This window comes from Pocillopora damicornis, chromosome 2 (assembly GCF_964200805.1).
Source record: "Pocillopora damicornis chromosome 2, jaPocDami1.2, whole genome shotgun sequence".
NCBI classification, from domain to species: domain Eukaryota; kingdom Metazoa; phylum Cnidaria; class Anthozoa; order Scleractinia; family Pocilloporidae; genus Pocillopora; species Pocillopora damicornis.
In genome coordinates this window covers 33,985,048-34,012,841 of record NC_142671.1, presented here as the reverse complement: position 1 = coordinate 34,012,841, position 27,794 = coordinate 33,985,048, and the positions used below count along the sequence as shown (strand labels likewise).

The window sequence follows — 27,794 nt, the reverse complement described above, 5'->3', positions numbered from 1 at the left end:
GCACTTGGAGGCTACAGTATTACATTGTCCTGAACCTAAAAAAATAGTTTAACTTTAAAAACTGCTTTTTGTTTTGTTGGAATACATAATGAAATTCCAGATCAGCCTTTTATTCTTCTGAAAAGTTACACTACTTTATTTGTTTTACTGTGAATACCCTTACCGTTCCGTACATTGTTATGCGGTCTTTTTTAGAATTGTTGCATGAGACGTCACTGAAGTGGACACACCTGCCACAACCTCTACCATTAGCATAGATTTATTACTTTCTAGAGGCAAGTCCTTTTATAGAGCGACAATTAGTCAAGAATAGCGTCTTTTTAATGTAGCGTTTGTACTTTTAATCGACCCTTTTGTGATTTTGTCCTCTGATACATTTAGTATATCTATTTCCGCAGTGCGCCAACGTTCTAGAATGTTTGGTAAAGGATTTTAGGACTAAGATTATGATAACGTATATAAAATATGGACTGTACTTAAACACAAGTTCATCGGTTTGAATTTCAATGACATTGTCTAGCAGTCCAAAGGTTTCTGTTTCTTCACTATTACAACGATACGTTTTCGGCCGGGACGGTAAAATTTCCCTGTAATTTGCTGTGTGATCTAATGTGAAGTGATTGACTGAATGGACAATATAAGGGAACGGAACTCAGAAAATTCGCTTGGTCTGATGAGAGGGCAGCTCCTCTTTACAAATCTCCATATACCAGAGACAACGGTTATTTAACTTCGGACTTAGTTTTCTCGTCTTTAATGCTTCTACTACTTCCGAAGAATGAAACACAAATCAATGGAAATTATCAGATTATTAAAGCTGTTTGGAGGATTTTGGTTACAAATCTCTCATGACAATATACGCCAAATTTTCAGCCTTTTTTTTTTAGTATTCTAACTGTTAAGCGAACAATGAATTAAGGGACTTGCTCTCACTCGTCTTTAATGCTTCGCAATCCTCTCGAATAAAAGTCAATATAAATTTTCAATGTAAATGGCGCATGTAGAATCCTGGTTGCAATTTTCAACTCCTAATCGAAGTTGTAGTCCAAAGGTTCCTATATGATTAAATTCATAAAAAAACTTTTACATACGGCTACACTTAATCTTTGCTTCGTCGGTATAATTTGTAATAAAAGCTATCAAAGAAAAATCAGTTCAATTTAATACCGGGTGTCATCATAAATACGTATTTACTTGCTGAGGTAGGTTTAGAGCGGGTTTAAGTTCAAATTGTTTCCTTTTCGTTCACTCTTGCACAGACATCACCTTATGCCTTCGTTTTTACTTTCATCACGGTACGTTTTAGTGAGTAATGAGGTCCCCTAAAGGTGTACCAATTGACTCCATCAGCAAAAGTGGCATGGGAACCATTGAGGTATAATCCGTTCAGATTGGACCTATGGCAATTTCTGTACCACCAGGCTCCCTTAAAAAATTGGGCGCAGCTGGGTAGCTGATTACGATAATCATTGTCTTGATCTTTTGTAGAAAACTGCATATTGCTGAAAAGAAAAAAAGTTCGTTTAAGCTTGTTTCTAACATACTTGAATACGTAGAGATTCTTTTCTATTAAAAACTATGCAACTTAGTCGTATGAAGTTATGTGGATAAATTCCCATAAGGACAGGAGAGATAAACATGCAAGTAGACAAATAGATAGACAATCCAAGATCCTACAGCCAACTTGCCAACTTGGTTTGCCAGTTGATTGCAACTTTAACATCAGCATACACTGATTGTAATAGATTCTTTATTTCGTTCTTTCTATATTTCAGCTTCTAACTGGCTTTCTAAACCTCGTTATTCCAACCGTAAAAATTTTTAACAGCCGTATGGTTTTTTTTCCTATGACATATCTTGAAATTGGAAAAAAAAACACCGTAATCTCAGTTGTGGTTTTGAGGAAACTGGAGTTTCCCTCATGATTGTAGGAGTAGCAACCAGACAACCAAATAGAACTCAAGAGAGATAGAAATAAGCTGATGGCTGCGCAATTTTTTTTTCAGTCGTCAACCAAAAATTTAAACACCACTTAATGTTTTTGTGCGAATGTAACATCCAGCTTCAAGTTTGAAATCCAATCAAAGCCTGGTAAGATTTTCAGTTTCGTTCGGTGTCAGTATACTAATGACCCATTAATCACAACGTGCTTCCCCTCAGCCGGTAATGAATCATCTCCGTTCTTTAAATACAATTTCATTGAGTCTCCAGCCTTTCTTTATGACATCCATTCTTTGGGGATTATGCTTAAAATTTCAATATCAAATTCATAATAAACCTAGTAATTGACGTAATTTTGGTTTCATCAACGGACTTGATAATGTAAATTGGCCACCGTAAATATTTACAAACCTGACGTTAGCCCTTCGTCAGTGGAAACTGGTAATTGAGGGTTTCTTACTGCAATGGATGTAGCATTGCAGTAATAGAGTCACCAGCTCCTCCATTATATCCTCCAATCGAAAGCCATAGGGTTAGGGTCAGCTACTATTCGAAAGCAAACTCCGAATCTAGATAATATTCTTTTTGCACTTTGTGATTACGATTTCATTTACCTTAGGGAATATCCCTCAGCCATAGAGTCACCAGCAGTACCATTGTATCCTCTAATCAAAAGCCGGTACTTGTCGGCCTCGTCTGCCACCTTAAAAGTCGTGTACTCAGCGTAGGTGATGTTCCCTTCAAAGTCTTCCAAGTCAATTCTGAGCATGACGTCATCAGAGTCTGTCAAACGATGTATATTGTCGTTTCCAAGCCAGAACTCGCCACTCAGACTTCCAAAGCCGTTTTTGTAGGATTCCCATCCACGATAGAAGTTAACAGAGCCGTCCAAACGTCTCTGAAAAACAGTCCAACCTCCACCTTCCGTTGTCATGTCACACAACACTTGTATCGAATTGCCACCATCTGGATTGATGGTATATACGCCACTGGAATTCCAGCCGTCTCGAAGCAGTTCGGCGCACCTTTTTCGTTCTATAACAGTACAATGGTAGGAAAAAACCACGGTAATTTTGTGAATTAGACATTCATAAAAGACAGAGATGAACACTTTAAGAGCCAATTGAAACCAGTTCGGAAATAGGAGGCTCGAGGCAGATTTGGGATTTAGTAGACATAGTCACTCTCTTAACTCTATCCACAATGCTCTAGTCAAACCACATTTCAATAACTTCTGTAAGGTCTGTGACACCATCGGAAAAGGCTACTCTGACATAGTAAAAAAGGAGCAAAATAGGTGTGCCAGACTCATGCATGTGAGCAACAATACTCACTAGGCTATTAGTTCCTAAGCTGGGAAACCTTAAACAGTCAGAGAGTTAGCTCAAAATATCGGGAGTTGTTTAAGTGCCTAACTGCTCGGCACCAAGATGTCTCGCTGAATTTTTCCTAAGAAAGAGTGGCACTACTCAATACAATCTTAGGGGCTCCTCTATCTCACTGCAGCTACTTTTATTCAAAGAATTATTTTACCTATTAGGGTAGATATCACTTTATATTCCAACTGGAACAAAGCTCGCTAAATATTCACCTTTACATAGAAACCCATCGCCTTTATATCCATCCTTGCACAGGCGGCTGTATGACCCTTCAGAATTGTTACATATGGCGTTCACGTGACAGGCATGCTTTCCGTCTGTGCACTCGTCCAAATCTACAAAATATTAACCTACCTCCATTTCTGATCTCTCTCAAAACCGCAGAAGAAAGTGATCACAGCATCATGAAGTAGGTAATGCTAAACTTATTACACTCATTCACCTGATTCACACTTGTCTCCGGTAAATCCCGGTGAGCAAACGCAGAGATAGGTTTCGTGTTCAAAATCTGAATAACATCGTGAGTTTGGAGGACACTGAGCGGTACCACATGCATTCTTTAATAGAATGCAAAAGAAAATAATGCGTAGATTAAACGAAAAGAAACAACTTGTTTTGGTTTTTCGAAAGTTATTCAGAAGCCAAACAGATCTTTACATGAATAAAGGTATCAAAGAAAGACAAGATGGACATAAACTTCTTTATTGATTGGTTTAAGTTTCTAATTGAATGTGGAAAATTGTCCAAATATCATCGTACACGCAACCCTTGGCAGATTAAACATTTTAGCAATATCTCTCACAGCTACCAAATTTACATAACGTAACCTTGCCCAATCGGCTTTCCACACGCAGGCGCTTCAATATGACTATAAATCACTCTTTGAACCAAGTTTCACAGCTTGAAGCGGGCAACGTCAAATTATAAAGTTTTCTTGATGTAATATCAGAAGGTTAGCTATTAGATGGAATTTCCATCGCCGTCAAGAGGTTTTTCCGAGTTTTGCGACGTTTTGAGCCAACATTTCGTGGTCCAAAAATCACGAGATTCATCTCTCAATTATCAAAAAGGGATTTCTCTATTTTCATGTTATGCTTTTCACTACACCCCCTACCCATGATACCTTTGTTGCACGGTAAAGGAAGTCTTGTCGCGCCCTCAAGTCATCTGGATCTCTAACACCATCGGAATCATTTAGCTCGCACAAGTAATCACCATTCTCATTTGGACCAAAGTTGTATGATTCACACTTGACTTCAATGAAACATTGTATTTCACAAATCTCTGCTGTCTTTGCTCTCGGTGTGCTGATCACGTGATTCAGGAGAGCCTTGTTTGCAACTGGCTCTTCAAACTCCTTTGTTATGCATAGAACTATTTAAATTTCACAACACCGAACAACTATCAATTATTGATTTCTAAGAATTGCAAACAATTTCTGGTTTCTAGTATGGATTCTTCATAAAAAGAACGTTTCGATTTTAGTTAACAGCGAGACAATAAAGATTAAAACCCCACATTGCAGCTCGAAACATTTTGGGCACCGACTTTATAAGCCATACTATTTTATGATCTCTTTATAAATGAAAAAGTTTCGCAATGACTTGACAGCGAGCTCCACTGCGAGACAAGAAGGCTAAATGTAAAAGACTGGTGCACCGACTTTGTGAAGTTATCAAAAGATCACATATCCAATCCTAATTTGGCAAACACCGGCTAGAAAGGGTGATGAAATAAAGATAAAGAAATTTTTTTATTTGAGCCATGGGCTTTGCTTTCGAAACTTTTTTTGATAAAAAGTAATCGTTATCATGAAAGTTTAGATTGAGATGTAAAAGTCAAAATAGGTGACGAAAAACAATATAGTTTAGCAAACAGTTGCCATTATTTAAATTGAACTAAAAATCTAAAACCTGCATTTATCTTTCAATGAATAAAAATTATGAAATAATTAACTAAATCTATAGAAATAAGAAATTGTGTGGAAAAATAAAATCATAATCCTCTTACCTACATCTGAGAGGCCACTCCACAAAAGCCTCTCTAAAACCACGAAAAGAAACATGATACATAACTGAAAACAATTCATGGAATCTAGGATGAACTGCAAGTAACTGAAGAGAAACCGTCTTTGAAGCCCCACAGGTTCAACGATTATTCTGTTATTGCCAAAAGGCTGGCCCTATTGTAATGCATCACCGACAAATTTTGTCTGTGTTATGAGTGGCGTGTTAATTTTCATTTAAATAATGTTTACGATACTGATGAATTCTCTTTTGCATTAACAATAATATTTCTGCTAATTAATTTTTGATAACCTCCTCACCCCAATGGAGAACTTTACTCCCATACCAGGTCATTGAAAAACAAATTTAAAAAATTATTTCAAAGTTTTCTCTTCTTGTCACGGACAAACGAAAAAGCAGAAATTCTGAGTCCTCCGTGAAAAATCGACTCATCAACCGGATTCCGCGCTCCGAAGCTCTACCACTGAGCCTAAAACTCTCTATCATGGGCTAGGTCGTTAACATTTTCACATCTGACACGCGTCCTGCATTAAGCTAAGATCAGCAATGAGCAAATCGTCATGTCCGAAAATGGCACAAGACAACGACCGTGATAAGAGAAACAGAAGTGTATTCGAAAAGCTTTTGTCAGTCGGCTTGTGTGGATGAAGAACGATGTCTGCCTTACAAATTTAGAACTATAAAGGTGTACCCAGAGAAATTCAAGTGTCAGCTGAGTGCTCTGATCGATTTTCTGGATTTGACAATTTGACTAAGGATGAGGGTTAACAACACACGTGAAAAAATATCGTAGTTTTTTTTACGTGTGTTAATATAGCCAATCAGCTATTTGGCCTTTGGCACCACTCGGTCAGGTTGATGAATTAATGGCAAAGCGATTCACGATTCTCAATACAAATTGTTTGCCGGAGCTTTCTCGAATTCTGGCGGCTAAAACACCAAAAAATCCGTATCGCTGACAGACAATGAGGTTAAAACTTTCCTAGAAGGGGAAGAAAACCAATATACCAAAAGAAAAACCGAAAGTTACGTATTCAGTGGCTTTGGTGTTAGCATTTCTCTCGGCTGAGAATGAAAATCGACAACTGGAAGATTTGCCACAAGCCGATTTTGGCCGTTTACCTGAAAGACTTCTTCTGACGTTAAGGACAAAGTCAATAAATGAGAATTTTTTAAATTGAAAATTACGACCATTGTTGTTTTTGTAATCATGATTCAACGCATTTTTCCATCTTAGAGTTAGCGCCAACGCACTCTACGAACTTTCCATTCATTTATTTTCATTCATTAATGAAGTCGGCTTTTCTCCTCAGTAAAGGGCTAATGTGTTTATATGATAAACAAAACAATACATGGTTGCTTTTAGATATGGAATTTCTCTTCTCGTGTGCAACTCGACAACTCACTCGTTCGCTGCGCTTACTCGTGAGCTATTCCATATCGTGCGCCCATGTATTATTCTCTATTTATCAAACGGCGTAAACGAGAGGAGTCGCCTTGGGGCAGAATCTACAAGAAAGCCCGGTCCAAAATAATTGAAGGTAGAGTTGTCCTTTTCTCTACTTTACTTTGCCCACTTTTCGTTTCTTTTTTTTTCCAATGAATTTTTGGACCTCGTTTTATCAAACGTAAATTCATCTACCCCGCTGAGGCTGCCAAATGATTTTGTTGACGGTAACTTTTAGATAATAAGGTTATTTTACTGGACAATAATCATCGTTGGAGTAGAACGATCGTAATAAGTTTATTGTAATTAATTACCTTTATTTCTCTGTAAATGAAATCTTTATCTTCCGTGAAGTTAACAAGTCCAGCTAATCGATCAGAGCCGCTTAGTTGACACTTGATTTTCTTTGAGTGGCCCATTATGGTTCCAAAGTTGTAAGACTGACATCGTTCTTCCTCCACACACTCTAACTAACAGGAACTTTCCGAATCTACCTCCACCTCTCTTATTAGGCTTCCATTTAGCTTTTTTCCTCTTACATTTTCGGCAAAGTTAACAGCCTTCAGATTTGACTTTGAAAAACGGCTTACGCCGTACACAACAGCACAAAGAAGAAATATTAAGCAGAGATGCATGTGTAGTCTTCACTTTCAGAAGTTTGAGAGTAAGAGAAAGAAACGCATGTTTTTAAATTTCTATTGCTTGTCCGATTTAAAGCATCGCACGCAATACAATATAGTTTTTTTCAACTATATAAGTGTTAAATTTATTTCTAGATTGCACCAGGTTGGAATGTTCCTCTTTTTTCAGGTCAACCCTATTTTTCCGTGACGAGGATTAATTTATATCTTTCTCAGTACAGTGAGTCTGAATGAAGCGTGAAACAAATTTGTTTACTTTCTATGAAAGCAGCTTAACAAACAGAAACGTAATTGAAATAGTAGTCTTGAAATACGTTTTGCCACCTAAGTGATTCAGTTCGTAATTTCAAGAAGAGTGGAAAGGTATCAAAGGTTAAATCAACGAAATACGTCGGAAAACTACAAAAGGTGCGACGTGATGCAAACATAGGTTACGCTTTCGAAAATTTTTAATTACCCGAATCCCTTAGAAGAATTATGTCATTATTCATTAAGTGTTGATAGCTTTGAGGTGAACCTTTCAAATTTTGTAGGTTTTCCCTTTCAGTCAGAAAACAATCAAGAAAAATCTGAAGAGAACTGTGGCAAGGAATGTATTCTTCTACACTACTGTGGCGATATCTTTTCGACTGAGAAGGTAAATTTACACTATTTTAGGCGATTAACTGTGATTAACTGCTTGGCTAAACGAACTATGTTGGGAAACTAAACTCATAAAACTTGCTTGTATAACAGGGAAGAGGAAATGGTCTGTTTCCACCGACCAGGGATCTAAATATAGCAACTGGACTCTGGACCAACCGAGATACATTTCGTTGGACTTAATTACTTTCGTCTTTATACTTTATTATACTCACGATTGTAGTTGGTCAATGTAAATAGCCTTAGTACATCGTGCATGTAGAAGTCGAACGTGAACCAGATTTGCAGCTGCAAAGCCATTTTTCGTTTTTCTTTAAAAGGTTACGCAAACAATACGTAAGGCAAGTAAACGATGAACTTTACACTCGAGTGCAGCTTACTAAAATATAAATAACAATACGTACACTTGACTTGTCTTCATCTTCTTTATAAAAGCTTTAAATTGTATTAAAGAAATTTACATCAAGTTTGTACCATGTCATCCAAAATAAGAAATGATTGGCTTTCAGCTATTTTACCTCACATCATATGATACGACGAGAAAAGTTACCGGCTGTAGGTAGTAAGGGAGACTGAACGTCCTTGTTTCATCTTTACGGTGTTTATTGGAAATAAATGACAATTGCAAAGAGTTGTTTTATGTTCTGTGAAGTCGTCCACCAACTGGTCACAGGATGGGTATTTGGGCCAAACACAAGGGGCTGGTGAAGAAAATCATCGCTTGCGGATCTTTCTTGAGAGCTTATCGAGCAGTGCCCTGTAGTGTGCGTAACCTGAAACCAAGTGAAGCTGTGGTAGAGCTGTGAGTGAAGCATTTTTTGTTTTGTTTAAGCTTTTTGTTTCTTCAGGAGGCTCTTCGTCTCTCTTGGTCTCTTTAATATTACCACCTATATCACACTTTTACATGAAATTATTTACATCAAATCTTCATTGACCTACGCTTTTGTTCCAAACCGTAATTTCAGTCTTTAAACATACCTTACATATAATTTCTATCTCTTAAACTTAATATTTTGGGATAAATTATCACAACTAAACACAAATGCACGGCATTCATTTTCAATAAAAGAGTGGAATTTACTAACGGTCAGAGAGGTGTGGCACATCTAAAAAACTGATTTTCTCTTCTCACATTGAGGGCCCTAAATTAACCTTTCACTGATTTAAGAAACCAAATTGACTTTCAGATTAGACATATTCAAGACCTACTTCTCTTAACATTAACTACTGTTAGCTGTTAGCTTTAATTATAAATGTTCCATATCTGTGATGGTAATCCACAGTGAAACTGTTAACCAGAACGTCGAGCAGCATTTAGTTATTTTCAATTTGAAGGCCTCATTTTCATCTCGGTACGTTTCAGGGAGTACCAAGCTCCTCTGAAAGAATTCCAAGAGACACCATTTGCAGGCGAATCACTGAATGATCCTCCACGATATAAGCCGTTGAGGTTTGAATAATGACAATCGTTGTACCACCAAGCTCCTTGGAACAACAGAGCACAGTTCTGACCGCTCAAGTCGTTGTCCACATCTTTCGTTGTAAACGACATATTGCTATAATAAATCATTTATTAATTATTAGGCAATCAATCAATCCGTCAATCGGTCAGAAAATCAATCAGGCAATAAGTCAATCACTCCGTTAATCGGTCAGTCATTTAGTTAACAAGTCAATTAATCTGTCAATTTTTCAGTAAATCAAAAATGTATTCAGTCAGTCTCTGAATCATTAAGTCTAATATTGTTTCAACTAATATCCGCCCTAGTGAACAATTCGTCAATCGATATATCAATTCTTCATACTCATACGGTTAGGGTCAGTCAGTAATCGCGGGCAAACACCTAATCTAGATAATATCCCTTTTGCACTTTGTGATTCCGATTTCATTTACCTTAGGGAAAGTCCCTCTGCCATAGAGTCACCAGCAGTACCCTTGTATCCTCCAATCAAAAGCCGGTACTTGTCGGCCTCGTCTGCCACCTTAAAAGTCGTGTACTCAGCGTAGGTGATGTTGCCTTCAAAGTCTTCCAGGTCAACTCTCAATATGACGTCTTCAGAGTCTGTCAAACGATGTATATTGTCGTTTCCAAGCCAGAACTCGCCACTCAGACTTCCAAAGCCGTTTTTGTAGGATTCCCATCCACGATAGAAGTTAACAGAGCCGTCCAAACGTCTCTGAAAAACAGTCCAACCTCCACCTTCCGTTGTCATGTCACATAACACTTGGATCGAATTGCCACCATCTGGATTGATGGTATATACGCCACTGGAATTCCAACCGTCTCGAAGCAGTTCGGCGCAGCTTTTTCGTTCTATAACAGTACAATGGTAGCAAAAAAACCAAAAAAATTACAAACAATTAAAAACAAACAAACAAACGATACCACCTCATTTATTTTCATCAATTTGCTAACCTAGGTTTTTTATTTGCCGCCAAGTCAAAGTTGTAAATGTATCAGGCTACGGTAATTTTGTGAATTAGACATTCATAAAAGACAGAGCTGAACACTTTAAGAGCCAATTGAAACCAGTTCGGAAATAGGAGGCTTGAGGCAGATTTGGGATTTAGTAGACATGGCCACTCTATCCACAATGCTCTAGTCAAACGACATTTCAATAACTGCTGTAAGGTCTGTGACACCATTGGAAAAGGCTACTCTGACATAGTAAAAAAGTAGCAAAATAGGTATGCCAGACTCATGCATGTGAGCAACAATATTCACAAGGCTCTTAGTTCCTTAGGCTAGGAAACCTTAAACAGTTAGAGAGTTAGCTCAAAATGTCGGGAGTTGTTTAAAGTGCCTAACTGCTCGGCACCAAGATGTCTCGCTGAATTTTTCCTAAGAAAGAGTGGTACTACTCAATACAATCTCAGGGGCTCCTCTATCTCACTGCAGCTACCTTTATTCAAAGAAATATTTTACCTATTAGAGTAGATATCACTTTATATTCCAACTGGAACAAAGCTCGCTAAATATTCACCTTCACATAGAAACCCATCGCCTTTATATCCATCCTTGCACAGGCGGCTGTATGACCCTTCAGAATTGTTACATATGGCGTTCACGTGACAGGCATGCTTTCCGTCTGTGCACTCGTCCAAATCTACAAAATATTAACCTACCTCCATTTTTGATCTCTCTAAAAACCGCAGAAGAAAGTGATCACAGCATCATGAAGAAGATAATGCTAAACTTATTACACTCATTCACCTGATTCACACTTGTCTCCGGTAAATCCCGGTGAGCAAACGCAGAGATAGGTTTCGTGTTCAAAATCTGAATAACATCGTGAGTTTGGAGGACACTGAGCGGTACCACATGCATTCTTTAATAGAATGCAAAAGAAAATAATGCGTAGATTAAACGAAAAGAAACAACTTGTTTTGGTTTTTCGAAAGATATTCAGAAGGCAAACAGATCGCTACATGAATAAAGGTATGTAAGAAAGAAAAGATGACACAAACTTCTTTATTAATTTTTTTAGTTTCTAATTGGATGTGGAACATGGTCCAAATATCATCGTACACGCAACCCTTGGCAGATAAAACATTTTAGCAATATCTCTCACAGCTACCAAATTTACATAACGTAACCTTGCCCAATCGGCTCTCCACATGCAGGCGCTTCAATATGACCATAAATAACTCTTTGGACCAAGTTTCACAGCTTGAAGCGGGCAACGAAAAATTGTAGAGTTTTCTTGATGTAATATCAGAAGGTTAGCTATTAGATGGAATTTCCATCGCCGTCAAGAGGTTTTTCCGAGTTTTGCGACGAGTTTTTGCCAACATTTCGTGGTCCAAAAATTACCAAATTCATCTCTCAATTATCAAAAAGGGATTTCTCTATTTTCATGTTATGCTTTTCACTACACCCCCTACCCATGATACCTTTGTTGCACGGTGAAGGAAGTCTTGTCGTGCCCTCAAGTCATCTGGATCTCTAACACCGTCGGAATCACTCAGCTCGCACAAGTAATCACCATCATCATTTGGACCAAAGTTGTATGATTCACACTTGACTTCAATGAAACATTGTATTTCACAACTATCTGCTGTCTTTGCTATCGGTGTGCTGATCACGTGATTTAGGAGAGCCTTGTTTGCAACTTTCTCTTCAAACTCCTTTGTTATGCATGGAACTATTTAAGATTCACAACACCGAACAACTATCAATTATTTATTTCTAAGAATCGCGAACAATTTTTGGTTTCTTGTAAGGAGTCTTTATAAGTAGAAACGTTTCGATTTTAGTTGACAGCGAGACAATAATGATCAAAAGCCCACGTTGTAGTTCGGAACATTTGGGGCACCGATTTTATGAGCCATACTATAACGTGGCTTTTCTCTAAACAAAAGAGTTCGCAATGACTTGACAGCGAGCTCCACTGCGAGACAAGATGGCTTAATGTAAAAACACTGGTGCACTGGATTTCTCAAGTTATCAAAAAATCACACGTTTAATCATAATTTGGGAAAAGCCGGTTAGCAAATGTAATGAAATGAAAAAGGAAATATTTTTTATTCGAGCTAAGGCTTTGCTCTCGAAACATTTGGTTTTTTTTTATCAAAAATAATCGTTATCATCAGAGATTAGATTGAGATTGAGATTAGATAAATAGTTGCCATTTTTTAACGGGACTAAAAATCTAAAACCTGTTCTTATCTTTCGATAAATGGGAAATTATCGTCCTCTTAACTGGATCTATGGAAATAAGAAAATGTGTGAAAAAATACAATCATAATCCTCCTACCTACATCTGAGAGGCCACTCCATGAAAGCCTCTCCAAAACCACGAAAAGAAACATGAGACATGACTGAAAACAATTCATTGAATCTAGGATGAACTGCAAGTAGCTGAAGGAAACCTTCGCTTTGATTCCCTACAGGGAATACAATGATAATTCTGTTATTTTTACAAGGCTAGCTCTATTGTGATGCATTACCGACAAATTTTGTCTGTGTTATGAGTGGCGGGTTAATTTACATTTATAGAATGTTTAGGATAATGATGAATTCTCTTTTGTATTGACATGCATATTTCTGTTGATTAATTATTAATGACCTCCTCGCCTCACAGGAGAAGTTTACTCCCATACCAGGTCTTTGAAAAATAAAAGAAACAAAAATATTTGAAAGTCTTCTCTTCTTGTCACGAAAAATTTAATTTGCAACGGCAAAACAAAAACGTTTACCCATGCTATCTTAGCACAATTTTCACATTATGTAAATTTAGGGATCACGAATGAAAAATCTCAGCAATCCCTCTGTCGAACCATTAGAGAATTATCTCTCATTTAAAGAAAATGCTGATATTTTCGAATTACATAAATTTGAAAGAAGTGCAGACAGGTTAGGTTAAAGTCAGTTCTTGCCAATGGCTTTTGGTTTAAGCTTGGGTCATTTGGCGCACAGAATAACTCACGACCTATAATGAAAACATCTTGATTTAATAATCCAAAACTCTTTAAAATTCTTTGACGTTTATTTAAGAGGGAAGATACAAAATTATAGCAAGATTTAATAATGAAGGAGTCTTTGTTTAAATCACTTTGACCTTGGCCATTTTTTATTCCAGTTATCAATATCTATGGTCCTACTTACTGTCAGAAAAAATCACTTAAGGGTCCTCCCGAGGTACGGACCCCACATTAAAAAGACACATCCTCAATTATATGTTGTTCCACCTGAGAAAAATGTCTGATAAAGCTATTTCGAAAAAAAAAAAAAGAAAAAAAAAAAGATCTTAAAACACAAGTACTGAACGTGAAGAGCATACATAGTAAAAGTACGAAGAAAAAAAACGAGTTTACGGAAATCATATATGCCTGAAATCCGATCGAAGTTCTTTTTTTTCGGCTTCCAGACTCCTCGGAATTTTTTTTGAGAATTCGAATGAAACAAAAGTGACCTGCGAAAGTTTAGTTTAAGTCTAAATTATAGCATCTCTATGCTTGTTGCTTGTAATCTCTTACGCTGAAGCCATTCGTTCTGCCTGTAATACGCAGAGCAAGTATTATTTTTGTTTTCTTCCTCAGTGCTGTTTCGACAACTCAAACTTCAAAACCCAAATGCAATCACCGCACAATCAAAAGTTACTATATCTGTGAACATTCATGTAGTCACTGGTTGAGCTGAATAGCAGAGGTCTTGTCATGCTCCACTACCGTTGAAATGTTTCTAAAACTTTCATTTTATATCATATCGCCTCGCCCGTATTTCAATGTTGCTTGGTGTTTGCAGAATGAACAGTAATTTTTTGTCAATGTTTTGTAACATTATGTGGGTGAAAGGGGATACTTTCAAATAACTTAATAGAGATAACTGAAAAAATTACTGTGTGTTATGTTAAGTGGAAGAGTTATCAATCTACCACCTTCTATAAAGGGGAGACGAACCAATCAGTTTTGCCACTCCTCGTAAGTGTTAGGGGTAAGATATTTATAGACTTAAATACAAAGCTTTTTGTGCATGAGTATGTTTCCAATGCAAATTAAACATAGTTTTTATTATTCAAATTTCGAAGTCTAATAAAAACAGCGGAGAGTGTCTAAAGAGCTTAGAACTCACTCACAGAAAAACAAGAATTAAGGCTTAGAATCGCGATGAAGCAGTGAAATCCCCTCTACTTGAACCAGTTGACTCCATTCGCAAACGTAGAATGTTCACCATGAAGATAAAGATCACTGAAATTGCTTCCCTGGCATCTACTGTTACTGTACCACCAAACTCCATTATACTCCTGGGCGCAGCTGTTTCATTCTTGTCGTTCTTTCTTTTTTCGTGGAAACTCAACGCCTCTTAAAGAAAATGATCAATTAATTATAGGAGAAGCAACGATTGCAACAAATGGTAAACTTAAAGCTTAGGAAATTATTTCATAATTTTCAACCCTCAAGTCAGAAGTCAGTCTCAATTTTGCCATTCATCATCGAGTCACCCGAAGTATCATAATTGTATCCTCAAATAAAAAGCCGGGACTTTTCTGCCTTGTCTGCCACCCGAAAGGTCTCGTCTTCAGTATATTTGATATTCCCTTTAAAATCTTCAAGATCATTTCTGAACATGACATGTCGTTTCCAAGCCAGAACTCGCTGCTCAAATTTCCAAAGCCATTTTTGTGGGATAACCATCCAAGCCAACAGAGCTGTTCAAACATCCCTGAAAAACGGTTCAACCTCCACCATCCGTAATCATGTCACACAACACTTGGATTGGGCTGCCACCATCTGGATTGATGTTTTATACGCCACTGGAATTCCAACCGTTTCGAAGGATTTCAGTGCAGCTCTTTGGCTATTGAATTAATAAATTTAATCATGATCGGGAACTGATAAAATAAGGTACTCAATCATACCTCATTTTACAGATTTCATTTACCTCAGCGAAAAGAATCACCAACCGTGCCATGTTATCCTTCAATCAAAAACCGGTACTTATTAGCCTCGTCTACCAAGCGATATAAGCGATATAGGCGATATAAGCGAGAAACTACTGACCATTCTGTAAACAACAAGCAACCTTGAAATGGAGGCGAGGAGGAGATGAATGAAAGCTAGAGGAAATTTTCAAAACGCGGCAGAGCCTTTTTGAGATGAGTCACCCACCTATCTAGTTACTATATTAATCAACGTAGCATATCTCATTAAAATTTAATTGTTAGAGTTCAAAAACTAACGCAACCAGAAAGAAAGTTGGTAAATCCCGTCGCAGAGTATGTTTGTCTGGGTTTTTCGTCTTCTACAGGAAAACCATGTTGTTGAAAACAGAGAGAAGATTGCAGTACCTTCCTTCAAAATTGTAACTTAAGAACTATATCCTATAGTTAGGAGTGCAGATTCCTTTTTTGCCACAGTGAAAACTGTCCTCCTTGGAAGCAGTCTGTGAAGAAAAAGTCCCTTCAATTACCTATCTTGATTCCCTTTATATTAATTATTCTGCAGTTTAAATAAAAGGGGTTTTAAGTGGGCGTGTATTTCTCAAGTGCTTCTCAAACTTTCTTAAAGTGATTTTAAAATACCCGTTCTGAGTAACTTTTTTCGTGGTTGGTACAGCAGAGAAATAATAGCATGAACGCTCTAGGGACAGATGAAGACCGATTTAGTTTGAAAAGATTTAGCGATGGGTATCATACTCTTTCAAATCCCGAAGGCCTCCTGTAGTGTGTTTTCGCAGGCTTTCATCTAGGTCTTGAACTGCATAGTTCTTGCAGAGCAGGAAGCCCGGTCCAAAATCATTGGAGGTAGATTCTTCCCTCTCTCTATTTTTTTTTGTCCAATTTTCCTTTGGTTTGTTTTTTCCCAAATAATTTTTGGACCTCGTGTTAAAAAAAATGTAAGTTCGTTTCCCCCGCTGAGTAATGAGTTTATTTCACTGAACGAAAGCTTTTAAAATGCGTTAAAGAAATGTAGATCAAGTTTGTGCCATGTCAACCAAAATCAGATATTACCAGTTTTCAGCTATTTCACTTCACATCATATGATAAGACGAGAACAATTACAGGCTGTAACTAGGTAAGGAAAACTGAATGTCCTTGTTTCATCTTTACGATGTTTATTGGAAACAAAAAGCCTTTATACGGGCTCAAGTGGCGGGGCGGGTGCTTAACTTCGGTTTTCTTAGCATGAAGCGGCTAGGAGTCCATCGCAGGGTTACCGCCAGCTCATTTGCTGGTACCCATTTGTACACCTGGGTGAAGAGAAGCACTGTGAGAGTAAAGTCTCTTGCCTAAAAACACAATACAATGACCCCGGCCAGGGCTCGAACCCGGACCACGCGATCCGGAGTCGAGTGCACTAACCATGAGGCCACCGTGTCTCCTCGATTGTTGGAAATAAGTTACGTGAAAAAAAAAATGCTTAAACGACAAGTGAAAAGCTGTGGTTTATGTTCTGTAAATTCGTTCACATGTTTGCCACAGGATGGATATTCGCAATCTATCAGATTTATAGTGCTAGTTCCCTTGGCCAATACCACACACAGCTTTGAGCATCATTCGGTTATTTTCAATTTGAAGACCTTACTTTCACCTCGGTACGTTTCAGTGAGTACAAATGTCCTCTGAAAGAATTCCAAGAGACACCATCTGCATACGAATCATTGAATGATCCTCCATGATATAAGCCGTCGAGGTTAGAACGACGACAAAGCTTTAACCACCAAGCACCTTTGAACCAAAGCGAACAGTTCCTACTGCTCAAGTTGTTGTCCACATCTTTTGTCGTGAAAGACTTATTGCTAAAATAAATCATCCAAACGATAATGCAATCAATCAGTCTGTCAATCCATCAGAAAATCAATCAGACAATAAGGCAACCACTCAGTTAATTAATCCGTCAATTAAACAAGCAATAAATCTGTCAATCAGTCAGTCAATTTATCAGTCAATCCAAAATTTGGTTAGCCAATCTCTCAATCATTAAGTGTAATATTGTTCAATTAATCATCTCATCTATGAAACAATTAGTCAATCATTATAATTCTTCATACGCATAGGGTTACGGTCAGTCAATAATCGAGGGCAAACACCGAATCTAGATAATAACCCTTTGTGATTATCTGAAGAGTGCCTAAATATGCTCTATTAAGGTGATTCTAACAATTTACTACCTTTAATAAAAAAACCATCCAAGCTCACTCATCATACTTCTACTCTGTTTGACCACATTTACACAAATTCTAATACGAGTGTGGGTGCCTGTATTGCGCTGGTTGATGTCTCTGACTATCTACCAGTGTTTTGTATGCTTGATCGACATATATCAAGGTATAAGAGAACATTCTATTTTCGTGATTATAGTAACTTTGATGTGGACCAATTTATTAGAGATGTAGATGCGGTCGATTGGATCAATGTTAGTAATGAATCTAATAATATTCACGAGGAAACTGCTAATTGTATAAGTATACTCAAGCAAATTGCAGACAAGCATGCACCTTTAAAGAAAGCCTCTCAAAGTAAAAGGAGACAATTGGCTAAACCGTGGCTTACTAAAAATGTATTGACTTCAGTTAAATTTAAGCAGAAATTATGCAAATCACACTTTCTTAGTAGAGATCCTGATAAGGTAAAAGAATATAAGCTTTATGTAAAAAAACAGAAATAGAAAAATTGAATTTGCAACGACGAAACATATACGGTAACCCATGCTATCTTTGCACAATTTTTACAATATATAAATTTAGGGATCACGAATGAAAAATTTTGGCGATCCTTCTGTTGAACCATAAGCAAATTATCTCTCATTCAAAACAAATGGTGATATTTTCGCGTTACTTACATTTGAAATAAGTGCAAACAGGTTAGGTTAAATTCAGTTCTTGCCAACGGCTCGGCAGGTGGCAACATGGACGCTCATAGGTAAACCACTTTTGGTTGGGTTGTGATTGCTTTCAGGATTTACTTTAAAATTTGAATTATCGACGTAAGAAAAGAAAAATCGATATTTGCGCTGCAAGAGGTCACAAGTACTTGGAGGCTATTACGTCCTACTGAACTTTACAAAAAATTGTTCAACTTCAAAAACTGCTTTTTTTGTTGTTGACATACATAATAAAATTCGAGAGTAGTCTTTTATTCTTCTGAAAATTTTGAGTGATAATATATGAAGCTTTCGAAGCTAATTACATAGAACTTCGATTAAAAATATGATTATCGTGGACTACTTCAATTGTTTTACTGTGAATGCCTTGCCTTTCCGTATAATGTTATGTGGTCTTTTCAAGAATTGTTGCATGAGGCGTCACTGAAGTGAACACACGTGGGACACCATTAGTATAGATTTATCACTTGTTAGAGGCAATTCGTTTTATAGAACGACAATTAGTCAAGAATGGTGTCTTCTTAAAGTACCGTGCGTAGTTCTAATTGACCCTTTGGTAATTTTGTCCTTTGATACAATTAGTATATCTTTTTTCTGTAGTGCGCCAACGTTCTAGAAAGTTTAGTAAAGTAATTGATTTCACAAGAGGATTTTAGTAGCAAGATTATGATAACGTATGTAAACTATGGGCTGTACTTAAACACTAGTTCATCGGCATGGATTTTGATAACATTGTAGAAGAAAATTTAATTTAATGGTGTCATCATATAAACGTATTTACTTGCTGAGGTAGGTTTGGTGCAAGTTTTAGGTCAAATTGTTTCCTTGTCGTTCACTCCAGCATAAACATTTTCTTATGCCCTTGATTTTATTTTCATCTCAGTGCGTTTTAGTGAGTAGTAATAGCCCCGGAAAGTGAGCCAGTTGACTCCTTTACCGTAAGAGGCTTCGGAGCCATTGTGGTACAATCCATTCAGATTGGACTTATGGCAGTTGTTGTACCACCAAGCTCCCTTGTAGTGTTCGGCGCAGTTGGACACGTAATTATAAAGATCATTATCATTGTCTTGGTCATTCGTAGAAAACTGCATATTGCTGAAATGAAATGAAATTTCACGTAAGCTTGTTTGTATCATGTTTAAACGTGTGGAAGATGATTACTGTTCATAAGAAACTTAGTCTACGCATACAAATTATTTTAATAAATAGCATAAAGTCAGTAGAGATAGACACCCGGGGACACAGACAGAGTGAAAAAGTAAGATCTACGTGTTTTGGCGATGTTAGTTTTGTATTCAACTGAATTTTTTATTTTTTTTTCATTGTCAGCGATCTACAATCATGAGAATGCAATTTTATTACGCAACGCAGACCATATTGATTCAATCTTTCGTCTCAGCATTGAGCATTTTTAAAGGGATGGTTTGATCGCTGCTACCAGACATCAGCTTTAAAGTATTGCCAAAAAGTATTGTCTACAATTCCAAGATCATCAGTATAGTTTCTTTAAGGCTCAAGAAAGTCTTATTTAATTAAAATTAAAATTTGGCTGTATTTTAAACTTTTACATATCTAATATTACATTAAAAAAGATACAATGTTGTTTTCTTTTAATCACACCCAATGTAATGGCTATCCTTGCCCAAGTACTCTGTATAGTGTACTCCATTACCTCACACGAATACCTGTCTTACCTATGGTATGTCATAGAGTCGCCAGCGGTGCCATTTTATCCTCCAATCAAAAGTCGATACTTAGCAGCCTCGTCTGCCACCTTAAAAGTCGTGTACTCAGCGTAAGTGATGTCGCCATGAAAGTCTTCAAGGTCAACTCTCAGCATGACGTCATCAGTGGTTGTGAAACGGTGGAGATTGTCGTTTCCAAGCCAGAACTCGCCATTCAGATTTCCAAAGCCGTTTTTGTAGGATTCCCATCCAAGATAAAAGTCAACCGAGCCGTCCAAACGTCTCTGAACAACGGTCCAACCTCCACCGTCTGTTGTCATGTCACACAACACTTGGATTGAATTGCCGCCATCTGGATTGATGGTGTATATACCATTGGAATTCCAACCGTCTCGAAGCAGTTCGGCGCAGCTTCTTCGTTCTTTAACAGTAGAATGGCAGGAAAAAACAGACAAATAAATAAACAAAAAACAACGTGACAGGCATGCTTTCCGTATGTGCACTCGCCCAAATCTACAAAACATTAACCTACCTCCATTACTGATCCTTTGACTCAATAAAATATTCCCCATGTTTTAATTACTCATTAATTCAAAATTCTATGAAGCTCTTCGAAAAATCTCTATTTGAAAACCGAAGAAGGAAGTGATCACAGGATTATGTAGTAGGTAATGCCAAACTTATAACACTCATTCACCTGATTCACAGTTGTCTCCAGTAACTCCCGGTGAACAAACGCAAATGTAGGTTTCGAGTTCAAAATCTGAATAACATCGTGAATTTGGAGGACACCGAGCTGTACCACATGGATTCTTTAATGAAATGCAAAAGAAAATAATGCGTAAATTAAACAAAAAAAAACAACTTGTTTTGGTTTTTCGCAAGATGTTCAGACAAACAGATCTATATATAAATAAAGCTATCAAAGAAAGAAAAGATGGACATAAACTTCTTTATTTATTGGTTTAAGTTTCTAATTGAATGTGGAAAATTGTCCACAACTTGAAGCAAGCAAAGACAAATTATAGAGTTTTCTTGAGATAATATCAGAAGATAAGCTAATACATGGAATTTCCATCGCCGTCAAGAGGTTTTTCCGAGCGACGTTTTAAGCCAACATTTCGCGGTCCAAAAATCAAGAAATTCATCTCTATCAAAAAGCAATTTCTTTATTTTCGTTTCATACTTTTCACTACATGCCCTCCCCATGATACCTTTGTTGCGCGGTAAAGGGAGCCTTGCCGTGCCCTCAAGTCGTCTGGATCTCTAACACCATCGGAATCACTCAGCTCACAGAAGTAATCACCATCCTCATTTGGACCAAAGTTGTATGATTCGCACTTGACTTCAATGAAACATTGTATTTCACAATTCTCTGCTGTCCTCGCTACCGGTGTGCTGATCACGTGATTCAGGAGAGCCTTGTTTGCAACTGGCTCTTCAAACTCCTTTGTTTTGCATGGAACTATTTAAAATTCACAACACCGGACAGCTATCAATTATTGATTTCTAAGAATCGAGAACAATTTCTGTTTTCTTGTATGGATTCTTTATAATAGAAACGTTTCGAGTTAAGTTGACAGCGAAACAGTAACGATTAAAATCCCACGTTGTAGTTCGGAACATTTGGGGCACCGACTTTATGAGCCATAACATTACGTGGTTTCTTTTTAAACAAAAAAGTTTCGCAATGACTTGACAGCGAGCTCCACTGCGAGACAAGAAGGCTTAATGTTAAAAGATTGGTGCACTGGATTTCTGAAGTTATCAAAAAATCACACATTTAATCATTATTTGGCAAAACCGGTTAAAAAGGGTAATGAAATGAAAATGAAAATATTTTTTACACGAGCTAAGGGGTTTTCTCTCGAAAAGTTTTTTTTATCAAAAGTAATCGTTATCATTAGAGATTAGATTGAGATGTTAAATTCCAAATAGATGAGGAAAAACAGCATGCCTGTTAAAAAAATAGACTGATAATCTTTTGCAAACAGCTGCCATCGTTTAATTGGGACTAGAAATCTAAAAAATGTTTTTATCTTTCGATAAATGGGAAATTATGGTCGACTTAACTCGAGCTATGGAAATAAGAAATTTTGTGGAAAAATAAAGTTATAATCATCCTACCTACATCTGAGAGGCCACTCCACGAAAGCCTCTCCAAAGCCACGAAAAGCAACATGATACATAACTGAAAAGAATTCATGGAATCTAGGATGAACTGCAAGTAGCTGAAGGAAACCTTCGCTTTGATTCCCTTCGGGTTTAATGATAATTCTGTAATTTTCACAAGGCTGGCTCTATTGTGATGCATTACACAATTTTGTCTTAATGATTGGCGGGTTAGTTAGCCGTTATTGAATGTTTAGGATAATGATGAATTCTCTTTTATATTTCCGAGCACATTTCTGCTGATTAATTATTAGTGACCTCCTCCCTTCACAGGAAACCTTTATCGCCATACTATGTCTTTGAAAACAGAAAAACGAAAAATATTGCAAAGTCTTCTCTTCTTGTCAGGAACTGCAAAACATAAACGGTAACCCATGCCATCTTAGCACAATTTTCACATTATGTAAATTTAGGGATCACGAATGAAAAATCTCGACAATCCCTCTGATGAACCATTAGAGAATTATCTCTCATTCAAAACGAATGCTGATATTTTCGAATTACATGAATTTGAAAGAAGCGCAGACAGGTTAGGTTAAAGTCAGTTCTTGCCGGTGGCTTTTGGTGTAAGCTTGAGTCATTTGGCGCAAAGAATAACTTACGATTCATAATGAAAACATTTTGAATAAATAAATAATTCAAAGGCTTAAGTCGAAAACCATAATTTGTATCGAAAATTCTTTAAAACTCTTTGACGTTTATTTAAGAGAGAAGATACAAAATTATAGCAAGATTTAATGTTGAAGAAGTCTTTGTTTAAACCACTTTGACCTGGGCCTTCCAAAAGAGTTACCTACCTTTTATTTCAATTATCAACATCTACAATTGTACTAACTGTATCAAAAATCACAGAAGGGTCCTCCCGAAGTACGGACCCCACATTAAAAAGACACATCTTCAATTATGTGTTGTTCCATCTGAGAAAAACGTCTGATACAGCTATTTCGAAAAAATAAAAGATCTTAAAACACAAGTACTGAACGTGAAGAGTATACATAGTAAAAGTACATTAAAAAAAGGAGTTTACGGAAATCATATATGCCTGAAGTCTGATTGAAGTTCTATTTTTTCGGCTTCCAGACTTCTCTTGAATTTTTTTGAGAATTCGAATGAAACAAAAGTGAGCTGCGAAAGTTTAGTTTAAGTCCAAATTACAGCATCTCTATGCTTGTAACCTCTAACGATACAATCATACGTTCTACCTGTAATACGCCCCCAGTGCAGTTTCGAGAACTGAAATTTCAAAACCTGAATGCAATCACCGCACAATCAAAAGTTACTATATCTTTGAACATTCATCTAGTCACTGGTTGAGCTGAATAGCAGATAGAGGTCTTGTCACGCTCTACTACTGTTGAAATTTTCTATAACTTTCATTTTATATCCCTTCGCCCCTATTTCAATGTTGCTTAGTGTTTACAGGATGAACAGTAATTTTTTGCTAATGTTTTGCAACATTATGTGGGTGACAGGGGAGACTTCCAACCAACTTATTAGAAATAAATGAAAAGTTAGACCCCCAAGGTACCATAATTGTATCCTCCAATCAAAAGTCGGAACTTTTCTGCCTTGTCTGCCACTCTGAAGGTCTCGTCTTCAGTATATTTGATATTGCCTTTAAAATCTTTAAGATCAATTTTGAACATGACATGATCAGTGGCTGTCAAACGGTGAGGATTGCCGTTTCCAAGCCAGAACTCGCTGCTCAAATTTCCAAAGCCATTTTTGTGGGATAACCATCTAAGCCAACAGAGCCGTTCAAATGTCCCTGAAAAACTTTTCAACCTCCACCATCCGTAATCATGTCACACAACACTTGGATTGGGCTGCCGCCATCTGGATTGATGTTTTATACGCTACTGGAATTCCAGCCGTTTCGAAGGATTTCGGTGCAGCTTTTTGGCTATTAAATTAATAGATTTAATCATGATCGGGAACTGATAAAATAAGGTACTCAATCGTACCTCATTTTACAGATTTCATTTACCTCAGCGAAAAGAATTACTAATCGCACCATATTATCCTTCAATCATAAGCCAGTACTTATTAGCCTCGTCTACCGCCTTAAAAGTCGTGTACTCGGCGTACTTGACGTACCTATCAAAGTTTCCATGTCAACTCTTAACATGCTGTCATACGCGATATAAGCGAGAAACTACTGACCATTCTTTAAACACAAATCAACCTTGAAATGGAGGCGAGGAGGAGATGAATGAAAGCTAGAGGAAATTTTCAAAACGCAGTAGAGCTTTTTTGAGATGACTCATTCACTTATTTAGTTACTATATTAATTAACTAGCATGTCTCATGAAACTTTCATTTTCAGACGTGAAAAATTAACATAGCCAGAAACAATTCATTCATTCAATATCCGACTTACGAACCACACTATGGACTGGGACTCTGCGCAATGCCTAACCTACAGCACCAACTACTTTCAACGACTGACCCTGGAAAGCTGGTTTACTAACTTGGAACAGACTCCCCTCAACAGGTGTCAACCACTACCGGCACCATACAAACGACTCACGATTCACGACATTAACATTACAAATCAACCTAACAGAACGACCTACCTTCACTAACGGATCCAAAACGACCAATCACGACTGACCTACGCCACTTGAGTCTTACAGCCAATAACATCGCGGCAAAACTGACCTATCAGTTTACACAAACCGGACTAAGTACATTCGACTGACAACAACCTTTCACTTGACTCTGATGATGACTTTCGCTCAGGTTGTCAAAACGTCAATCCTCATTACCGACAATAGTCCATCTCAGGACTACACTCATCCGGACGATCAAACTACACTATTTATATTCATTCTTGCACCAGCAGCGGTATGACCCTTCAGTGTTGTTACATATGGCGTTCACGTGACAGACATGGTTTCCGTCTGTGCACTCGTCCAAATCTACAAAATATTAACCTACCTCGATTACTGATCCGTTGAGTCAATGAAATTCAGTGTTGATATTCCCCCTTCAACCCGTGATTAATCAGGAGTGTTCTCCTTGTTTCAATTTAGATGTGTTACTCATTAATTCAAAATTCTATAAAGTTCTCTTTGAAAACCGAAGAAGGAAGTGATCACAGGATTATGTAGTAAGCAATGCCAAACTTATTACACTCATTCACCTGTTTCGCACTTGTCTCCAGTAAATCACGGTGAACAAACGCAGATGGACAACATCGTGAGTTTGGAGGACACTGAGTGGTACCACATGGATTCTTTAATAAAATGCGAAATAAAATGATGCTTAAATTAAACTAAAGAACCAACTTGTTTTGGTTTTTGGTAAGTTTTTCAGAAAACAAACAGAACTTTATATGGATAAATATATCAAAGAAAGAAAAGATGAGCATAAACTTTATTGGTTGGTTTAAGTTTCTAATTGAATTTTGGCAGTATCTTAGAGCAACCTACATATTATTCTATTAATGCCAAAAGGTTGGCTCTATTGTAATGCTTTACCGACAAATTTTGTCTGTGTTATGAATACAATGAAAAGTAGTCAAGAATATTGTTTTCTGAATGTAGCGTGCATACTTTCAATTGATCGTTTGTGATTTTGTCCTCTGCTACAATTAGCATATCTATTTCTGCAGTGCGCCAACGTTCTAGAAAGTTCGGTAAAGTAATTGATTTCACAGGAGGACTTTTAGGACTAAGATTATGATAACGAGAACTATGAGCTGTACTTAAATACTATTTCATCGGTATGAATTTCGATAAAACTGTTGAAGAAAATTAAATTTAATGGTGTCATCTTATAGACGTATTTACTTGTTGAGGTAGTTTTGGCGCAAGCTCAAATTTCAAAATGTTTCCATGTCGTTCACTCTAGCATAGACACCGCTTATGCCCTTGTTTTTTATTTTCATTTCTGTGCGTTTTAGTGAGTAGCTATAGCCCCGGACAGTAAACCAGTTGACTTCTTTAGCTTAAGGGGCTTCGGGACGACTGAGGTACAATCCGTTCAAATTGGACGCATTGAAGTCGCTGTACCACCAGGCTCCCTTACAGCGTTCGGCGCAGTTGGACACGTGATGGCCATGATCATTGTCCTGGTCTTTAGTTGAAAACTTCATATTGCTGAAATAAAGTAAAATTTCATGTGAGTTCGTTTATATCATGTTTAAACATGTGGAAGATGGTTACTGTTAAAAAAGAAACTTAGTCTACATCATACACAAATTACTTTAATAAATTGCTTAAAGACAGTAGAGATCGGGGAGACAGACAGACCGACAAAGTAAGATCTAAGAGTTAAGTGTATTCAACTAAGGAATGGGTTTTTCTTTTTTTTTTTTCACATTCACCGATACATAATCAGGAGAATGCACATTTATTACGTAACCTCTCATCTCAGCTATCAGTATTTTAAAGGCTGGTTTGATCGCTGCTACCAGACATTAACTTCCGAGTATCGCCAAAAAGTATTGTCTATCATTCCAAGTTGATCAGCATAGTTTCTTTCAGGCTTAGGAAAGTCTCCTTTGTTTTTCAGTATATTGGATTTTTAAAATCAGCATATGGAGGTTGCAATGGGTTTTTGGTCGCACGAGATCTGGACGCGAGTATGGCACGAACTTCAAAGACGTCAAAATGAAAAAAAATGGTGACTCGATACGATGACACAATTGTTGTCAAAAAAAGTGTATAAACAATGGAAAACGATAGAGTTTTTTAAATAACTATTATTTTTTAATAAAACAGTGTTAAGAACATACAGTTCATATCAAATATTTGTACATAAATGAAAAATTAGAGATTATCAGCCAAACAGTTTCAATGACATTGAGTTTTTACAGTTTTAAAAGATCAGGCAATATCATTATCATAATTCAGCAAAGAATGAACACATTTCAATAAGGAAAAATAAAAATATTGGGCTATTTAGGCCATCAATTGGAATACCAAATATATTTATCGTTAACCGAGCTGGGAAAGGAAATGGAAAAGGAAAACTTTGATACAATTAGGTTAAGTAGGTTTCCTTTTGAAGCTTTCGGTCTAGTTTATTTATAAATACTCTTGGGGAGCCATCTTAAATTGTCAACTTTTTACTTCAACTTATTCGTTCAATGTGGTCAAAAGTTCTATAATTCGCTAAAAAAAGGTTCTATGGTTTAAATTTTTATTCAGAACGCGTTAATGCTCTTGCTATTTTGTTGAAGATGCGGTTTCTCTCATGATTAAAGGCGTTGCAACCAAACGCCTTTTCAAAAACGAAATTCAAACTGAACTTGGAAATTTAGGGTTTCTTACTGCAATGGCTGTAGGATTGCAGCCATAGAGTCACCAGCCGTGCCTCTGTATCCTCCAATCGAAAGCTGGTATTTAGCAGCCTCGTCTGGCACCTTAGAAGTCGCGTACTTAGCGTAGGTGACGTTGCCTTTAAAGCCTTTCAGATCAACTCTCAGCATGACGTCATCAGCGGCAGTCACAGGAGGTTTAAATTTTTAACGGCAGTCACAGGACTGATAGTAGCGTCACCAACGACCAACCCCTTGATGTCAACT

At 37.1% G+C, this 27,794-nt stretch overlaps 3 protein-coding genes and 2 pseudogenes across 4 annotated transcripts; all 5 read right to left on the bottom strand.

The window, feature by feature from the left end:
- Positions 1-20: 20 nt before the first annotated feature.
- LOC149050998 (ficolin-2-like) lies at positions 21-2,967 on the bottom strand. Its single transcript, XM_089196193.1, has 2 exons — positions 2,556-2,967; positions 21-1,502 (listed from the first exon to the last, which is right to left on the bottom strand). The coding sequence occupies exons 1-2, from the start codon at positions 2,873-2,875 to the stop codon at positions 1,268-1,270; spliced, it is 555 nt and encodes a 184-aa protein (XP_089052319.1). The 5' UTR covers positions 2,876-2,967; the 3' UTR covers positions 21-1,267.
- A 527-nt stretch (positions 2,968-3,494) lies between these two features.
- LOC149050997 (uncharacterized) lies at positions 3,495-5,453 on the bottom strand. Its single transcript, XM_089197800.1, has 4 exons — positions 5,331-5,453; positions 4,444-4,694; positions 3,763-3,877; positions 3,495-3,655 (listed from the first exon to the last, which is right to left on the bottom strand). Exons 1-4 carry the CDS (start codon positions 5,407-5,409, stop codon positions 3,495-3,497), a joined length of 606 nt encoding a protein of 201 aa, XP_089053926.1. The 5' UTR covers positions 5,410-5,453.
- A 2,304-nt stretch (positions 5,454-7,757) lies between these two features.
- Positions 7,758-13,024, bottom strand: LOC113669988 (microfibril-associated glycoprotein 4-like). The gene is made up of 6 exons (XM_089196191.1): positions 12,836-13,024; positions 11,973-12,223; positions 11,293-11,407; positions 11,063-11,185; positions 9,972-10,392; positions 7,758-9,633 (listed from the first exon to the last, which is right to left on the bottom strand). The coding sequence occupies exons 1-6, from the start codon at positions 12,912-12,914 to the stop codon at positions 9,402-9,404; spliced, it is 1,221 nt and encodes a 406-aa protein (XP_089052317.1). The 5' UTR covers positions 12,915-13,024; the 3' UTR covers positions 7,758-9,401.
- A 3,972-nt stretch (positions 13,025-16,996) lies between these two features.
- On the bottom strand, positions 16,997-22,271 carry LOC113669990 (microfibril-associated glycoprotein 4-like; annotated as a pseudogene). The gene is made up of 5 exons (XR_016182872.1): positions 22,217-22,271; positions 21,304-21,554; positions 20,787-20,901; positions 20,099-20,602; positions 16,997-19,499 (listed from the first exon to the last, which is right to left on the bottom strand). The product of XR_016182872.1 is annotated as a microfibril-associated glycoprotein 4-like (transcript).
- Positions 22,272-26,213: 3,942 nt separating this feature from the next.
- Positions 26,214-27,698, bottom strand: LOC149050996 (ficolin-1 pseudogene; annotated as a pseudogene).
- Positions 27,699-27,794: the final 96 nt, after the last annotated feature.

What these genes read in the sequence shown, in the direction of transcription:
- LOC149050998 (XM_089196193.1), bottom strand. Translation starts at nt 2,875, where the DNA reads ATGACAACGGAAGGTGGAGGTTGGACTGTTTTTCAGAGACGTTTGGAC. An exon ending in GCTGAGGGATATTCCCTAAG is followed by an intron (nt 1,503 to 2,555) that starts GTAAATGAAATC and finishes TTTTCTTTTCAG; the next exon opens with CAATATGCAGTTTTCTACAA.
- LOC149050997 (XM_089197800.1), bottom strand. Translation starts at nt 5,409, where the DNA reads ATGAATTGTTTTCAGTTATGTATCATGTTTCTTTTCGTGGTTTTAGAG. An exon ending in TCCTTTACCGTGCAACAAAG is followed by an intron (nt 3,878 to 4,443) that starts GTATCATGGGTA and finishes ATTCTATTAAAG; the next exon opens with AATGCATGTGGTACCGCTCA. An exon ending in CGGAGACAAGTGTGAATCAG is followed by an intron (nt 3,656 to 3,762) that starts GTGAATGAGTGT and finishes AATATTTTGTAG; the next exon opens with ATTTGGACGAGTGCACAGAC.
- LOC113669988 (XM_089196191.1), bottom strand. Translation starts at nt 12,914, where the DNA reads ATGAATTGTTTTCAGTCATGTCTCATGTTTCTTTTCGTGGTTTTGGAG. An exon ending in GAGTGGCCTCTCAGATGTAG is followed by an intron (nt 12,224 to 12,835) that starts GTAGGAGGATTA and finishes AATCTTAAATAG; the next exon opens with TTCCATGCATAACAAAGGAG. An exon ending in CGGAGACAAGTGTGAATCAG is followed by an intron (nt 11,186 to 11,292) that starts GTGAATGAGTGT and finishes AATATTTTGTAG; the next exon opens with ATTTGGACGAGTGCACAGAC.